Source organism: Erigeron canadensis, chromosome 2 (genome assembly GCF_010389155.1).
Source record: "Erigeron canadensis isolate Cc75 chromosome 2, C_canadensis_v1, whole genome shotgun sequence".
Lineage (NCBI taxonomy): Eukaryota > Viridiplantae > Streptophyta > Magnoliopsida > Asterales > Asteraceae > Erigeron > Erigeron canadensis.
The window spans coordinates 3,351,267-3,357,437 of record NC_057762.1 but is presented as its reverse complement, the minus strand read 5'-3'; the positions used below and the strand labels follow the sequence as shown (position 1 = coordinate 3,357,437).

General features: G+C 34.0%; 1 protein-coding gene across 1 annotated transcript; it reads left to right on the top strand.

Moving 5' to 3' along the window:
• On the top strand, positions 1–5,705 carry LOC122589484 (endoglucanase 2-like). The gene is made up of 7 exons (XM_043761778.1): positions 1–111; positions 507–757; positions 1,342–1,625; positions 2,346–2,783; positions 3,669–3,807; positions 3,893–4,059; positions 5,085–5,705. The coding sequence occupies exons 2-7, from the start codon at positions 544–546 to the stop codon at positions 5,415–5,417; spliced, it is 1,575 nt and encodes a 524-aa protein (XP_043617713.1). The 5' UTR covers positions 1–111; positions 507–543; the 3' UTR covers positions 5,418–5,705.
• Positions 5,706–6,171: the final 466 nt, after the last annotated feature.

Sequence of the window (6,171 nt, the reverse complement as noted above, 5' to 3'; positions counted from 1 at the left end):
TTTCTTCATAAACACAACAACAAACTGACACACACACACACACACACACACAGTACACACCAAAACCCAAAAGTCTTCAGATCTATACCACATTATCATTCATTCATTCAGGTTTGTAAATTCTTAATTCATATTGTAATAAAATAAATCATCATTAAATTTTCTCATCAAAAACCCCCAAAACCCCTGTTATGATCTTACATTGTTAATATTTGTTTTAAATTTTTTATTAGATCCGAATATATGAATAAATATCGACATTGTAACACTATTATAGGACCAAACCCGCCTAACGAATTCAAATTCAAATATATAATAAATGACAACTAGCTAGCGATATCAGTTTTAAAAAATTTTTATGTCCAAGATATGGACACAGACGGGTCGGGTTTGACCAGGGTTTTAGAGGTTTGAATATTTAAATTACCCTTAATTGGGATTTGTTCATTAAACTTGAAATAATATATAGTATGGTATTCACATTGTAAAATTACTTTATTGTTTAGATCTGAGGAAAGTGGTTTTAATTAGAAGTTGGAGGAAATGGGGAAAGGAGAGAAATCTGGGGGATGTATGGGATGGTTTATTGCGTTTATTGTAGTCGCGGCGATCGCCTTAGCGATTGGACTTACATTGAGAAACAAGTTTCATCACAATGACGACGACGATGGTGGGGTTCCGGGTCCTCCCGGAGCTGTTACTAAGAAGTATGGTGATGCTCTCAAGATTGCCCTCCAGTTTTTCGATATCCAAAAATGTGAGCTCACTTAGTAGTAGTCATATTTATAAGTATAACTACTTTTTTGTATGCTATATCTATAGATATAATGTAGGAAGGATGATGCATGCACCTATTTTTCCTTTTTAAATTCTAGTCATTGAGTGCATTTAAGTTAGTAGACTGAATTGACTTAAATGATTACTAGTATTAGATTTGGAATATATACACATGTTTGACGTGATATTCAGGGGCGGATCTATATATATATATATATATATAGCCATTTGAGTGTATGGATGTGCATACCCTTTAATATTAATGTTGTTAGATGATGATTAGTAATTTGATTTTCAAGGCTTTGGTTTGACTACTAAAAGTAAAAGCACATTCTAATTTTAGAATGGAGTGACTATGAATATGAAGTAAAAAGAATAATCTATGTTGGCTTGCTTCATGAGATAACGATGTCACTTCATGTATAACCTTGTTTAACAAACTAGTACATTTTACCTACTTTTCTTTTAGGAAAAGCTGCACTAGTCATGTTTTATTTGTCTTTTTGTTTCATGAGATGGGTCATATTAGATTCATCGTTATTCATTAGATTTTCTATGTTGTAGCTGGTAAGTTGGTAGATAATGAGATATCATGGAGGGGGGACTCGGGTTTACAAGATGGGAAAGAGGCTAGTTTGGATCTTTCTAAGGGAATGTATGATGCTGGAGATCATATGAAGTTTGGATTTCCAATGGCTTACACAGCCACCGTTCTTTCTTGGGCTATCCTCGAGTATGGTGATCAGATGAATGCAGCTGGTCAATTGCAATCTGCCAAAGACTCGCTTAGATGGATCACTGACTTCTTTGTGAATGCTCATCCTGAACCTAATGTGCTATACATTCAGGTAAACATAATTCTCAGATTCGTGTAGCTTCACATTTAATTTTGCTAAAGTTGGCAAGTTTGATTTAAGTATGCTTTGAATTGGTGAAAGCATGAAATAAAAGCTTTTTCTTTAAAAGGAAATGGGATGAATGGGTAGAACTGATCAAACGGGATGAAAGTCGCCCAAAGTTATTTCTAATGAATCAAACCTCTTAAATCATTCAATTCAAAAACTTAGATCAAAGAATATGATTTTGTAATCATTTATGGCATACTAGTTATATACAAAACATAACAGAAGTTTAGGACATGTAGTGTATTATGGTGGTTTACATTGGCCCATTTCAAGTCACACCAAAAATTACTCACTTTAACCTGTTACGAAAACCGCTCGACCTGCCCAGTTTGCTAGATTTACAGTTTACTCTTGTAGTCAACAGTCATGTCACAACATCTCTTGTGATTTCTTATCTTATTCTTATGTGGGTCAATTCGGTTATGTTTGATCTTTAATAGGTAAAAAGGGTAAAATATAGGGGGTTTGGGGCTATATAGGAGCATATTAGGTGGGTTGAACCTCGAAAGTGTTTTGATGTGTATTTTTAATGCAAGCAACCGCTTATATTTCCTTTCTCCAAAAAAGAAAGTATATTATTGTTGTAACAATATAGTTTTTGAAGTCATATCTGACATGCAAGTTATTTATTACTTTATTTACTTAGCTGATTTCCCTTTTCAGGTGGGTGATCCAGATCTTGACCACAAATGTTGGGATAGACCTGAAGATATGACCGAGAAAAGGCCGTTAATACAAATAAACGCTTCTACTCCAGGAACAGAAGTTGCAGCCGAAGCTGCCGCAGCCATGGCATCTGCATCATTAGTGTTTAAGTCTAGTGATTCCACATACTCAAAATTGCTTCTCAAGCATGCTAAAGAGTTGTTTAAGTTTGCTGATGAACACAGAGGAGTTTACAGTGAAAACATCCCTGAAGTTCAGACATATTACAATTCAACTGGTTATGGTGATGAACTTTTATGGGCAGCTAGTTGGCTCTATCATGCAACAAGGGATAGCACTTATCTTGACTATGTAACTGGAAGTAATGGAGAAAGCTATGCTAATTGGGGAAGTCCTACTTGGTTCAGCTGGGATGACAAGCTCCCCGGGCTCCAGGTAAAGCTGACCAGTACTTTTACTAGGGGTGGCAAAATAGATGGGTCAGATAATGGGTAGTTTTGGTTTGGGCGGAGGCTTAACCCCTGTAATTTATCGAAAGATTTAAATTTTTTATAGATGATTTGTTTGTTAGTTATGATTACAGAACAGGAGTTATATGATATTACGAAAGCTATAAATTATATATATAAAAAAAGGATACCCATTGACTCACCCAGTATGAGCCATATGATGCCGGTACAATACTTCCAACCTAATCCCCACATGATTTGGGCACCCCGAAGGATCAAACCCGCGTACTTAAACTTCACATGTGGGCCTAGGCTTCATTGGTAACGGTTACCTTAAAGGAATTATTTTTTGTGCCAAGCAGGGATCGATCGAACCTGATACCTTAGCTATAAATTTTAAATAAACTGACGGGGTTTTTTTTACATATATTTTATCTGTTAGAGATAATACACATTCCGAACTCTCTAATTTAAACCTTATATGTGAGTGAATTTGATAATGCATCTTCTTGCTGTATTGGTGCCCATGGTTTTCTAGTTGGCTATTGCGGACCATTAGTTTATAGAATTGACGGGTTGCGGGGTTGAGTATTAGGTAAAAACTGATTTGGGCTGAAACATTATTTTAGAATGGGTTAGATTGGCCTACAAACACTCTCTTCGTATCTTTTAATAGATGAGTAAGAGATTCTATGCAACAAAAGTAGACTTTCAGCGACTTTCATACCATTTGTCATTTGACCTGTTTGTTTAGCTAACTTTTTTCTATTTGACCCGTTTGAGATGAATTGCAACCCATATGGACCCATTAAGGGTGTAAAAAATGCCACCTCTTCTGAATACTAGTCTAAAGCATAATGACGGAGTGCAGGTTCTTTTATCAAGAGTAAGCTTCTTTGATTCAAAAATTGCTACAAATGTGGATTTCAAGAAGTACAGAAAGACTGCTGAGGCTGTTATGTGTGGCCTTCTGCCAAAATCTCCAACAGCAACCACAAGCAGAACAAGAAGTATTTTTTTGATTTTGTGTGAGCATATGTGTTCATTTTATTTTTAGTGCTTGGTGTATCTTACTCTATCATGTCAACATGACAGGTGGTCTAATCTGGATCAGTGACTGGAACGCATTACAGCATCCTGTAGCTTCTGCATTTTTAGCAGTCATTTATAGTGATTACATGCGTACATCTCAGACCAAAAAAATCCAATGTGATGCAGACGCCTTTTCAGCTTTAGATCTTCGAAAATTTGCCGCATCACAGGTATGCTTCATATAATTACCATCGGAGACCTAGTTCTCAGACGGGTAACTTTTAATCTTTTATTATGGACAACATCAGTTGGGTTAAATCGCTTGTTCTGCCAACATTTTTTGTGCCCTTTTCAGTTCTATAAATAGCTTATACATTAAGTATTTATATGCTCATTAGAAACTATATTGTTAAAATAATAATCCATGGGGCTGTTTGGATAATATAAAACCGATCCAGTCACACACAAGAGACTCAGTAATCAGGATCTGATGCTTGGTTATTGTAGTTATATAAGAAAAAAATTACTAATTACTTGCCTTCTTCTTAACCTTGTTTTTAAAAACTTCAAATCCACTAATCCTGTTAATGTTATCGAAAAAGGTAGTGAAAGATACTTATATTTTATTGTAAATATAAATTGTGAAATTTTTAATTTGTTCGTTTTAACATGAAAGAAATGTGTTTTTACTGGGCTATTGGTATGGAAAAGCAATTAATTTTCCTCATTGTCCACCTAAGTAAAATTCCATTTAAATTGTTCAAACGTTTTTTATCCTCTAATATATGTTTCACTCATATCTCTTATCTTCTTCTATTTCTCTTCTCCTTACACCTCTCTTTTCTCGTTTACTTCTGTTTATCACCAACACCACCATCAATTACATCACATGCACCACCAAATAATCACATGCATTGAGCTTCCCTACCTGCTGCTGGAAAACACACTTACCTTCTTAGTTTTACAATATGAAACATGAATTGCAACCACTTACCTTCTTAATAATCATACTTGAGTTTTTTTAATATTCTAAGTAAAACAATTTGAGATTGTAAGCATTTAAATAGGACCATTTTTTTTTTTTTTTTTTTATAGAAATTCAAGTATTCAACCTGCTTGACGCGTTCTCTTCTATGTTATAATTTTATCTTACCCAGCTGACCCATCCGAGTTAAATTACCAAATGGAGCTAGTTTTACAAGTAGGTCCAAATTGCCTTCTTTATCTGATACTTGCATGATTCAATCTGTATCAGGCTAATTATGTATTGGGAGACAATCCGATGAAGATGAGTTATCTTGTCGGATATGGTGACAAATATTCACAATATGTACACCATAGAGGAGCCTCAATACCTACTGATGCAACCACCCGCTGTTCTGATGGTTGGAAATGGCTCGAATCAGATCAACCTAACCCAAATGTAGCAACTGGGGCACTTGTTGGTGGACCATTCCTAAATGAGTCATTTGTAGATTCACGCAACAACTCAATGCAAACTGAACCAAGTACTTACAACAGTGCAGCCATAGTCGGCCTTCTTTCTGGTTTGCTTACAACCTCATCCGTGGTGACATCTTTCACATGATTTCATGCATCTTATTTGTGTTACACGCAGTATCGTGTTACAGTATGTGTTTGTGTAGGCTTAGTGAATTCCATCTCAGAAATATACAACTTGTGTGATGAGTGTATATAGGTTATGATTAATTGATTGAGTTGAAATTATTAGCTTTATAATGAACCTAGATTATTTTCCCGCAAAATATGCGAGTTAAACATATTATGTTTTAGTTATAACTTATACAAAATTCATATTATGTATAAAACACGTTGAGATATAATGATACTATAATATTTAAGTGTTTTAATTGTATCAGAAATTATTTTTTTTTGAACGGCAGGATATCTTTTATAAAATAATTTAAAATAAGTGTATAAAGTTAAATGTAGATTTTAGCTGTTGAAAGTTTTATTTATTTTTACATAATATCGTAACTTAACAAACATAGATAAAAGAGGTTGAAAAATTGTGATACCAGACATTTTTAAAGTTGTTTATTTATTTTTATTATTCTAAGTACCATATACTGATATTCATATTAATATCTTTTATTTAAATATCATAAGATATTACGACGTAAAACTAAATAATTATAACAAATTTTCACACATTTATCCTTATATTTATTACGTTAGATGATAAAAATTATATTTAAAGTTATAACTTGATAACAACGTACGACATAAAACACAAAGAAATGTTATAAAGAAATAAAAATCAAAAATTTGATAACAACTTACATTTATCCGCCGCTACTGCCGCTCACCACCACCACCCA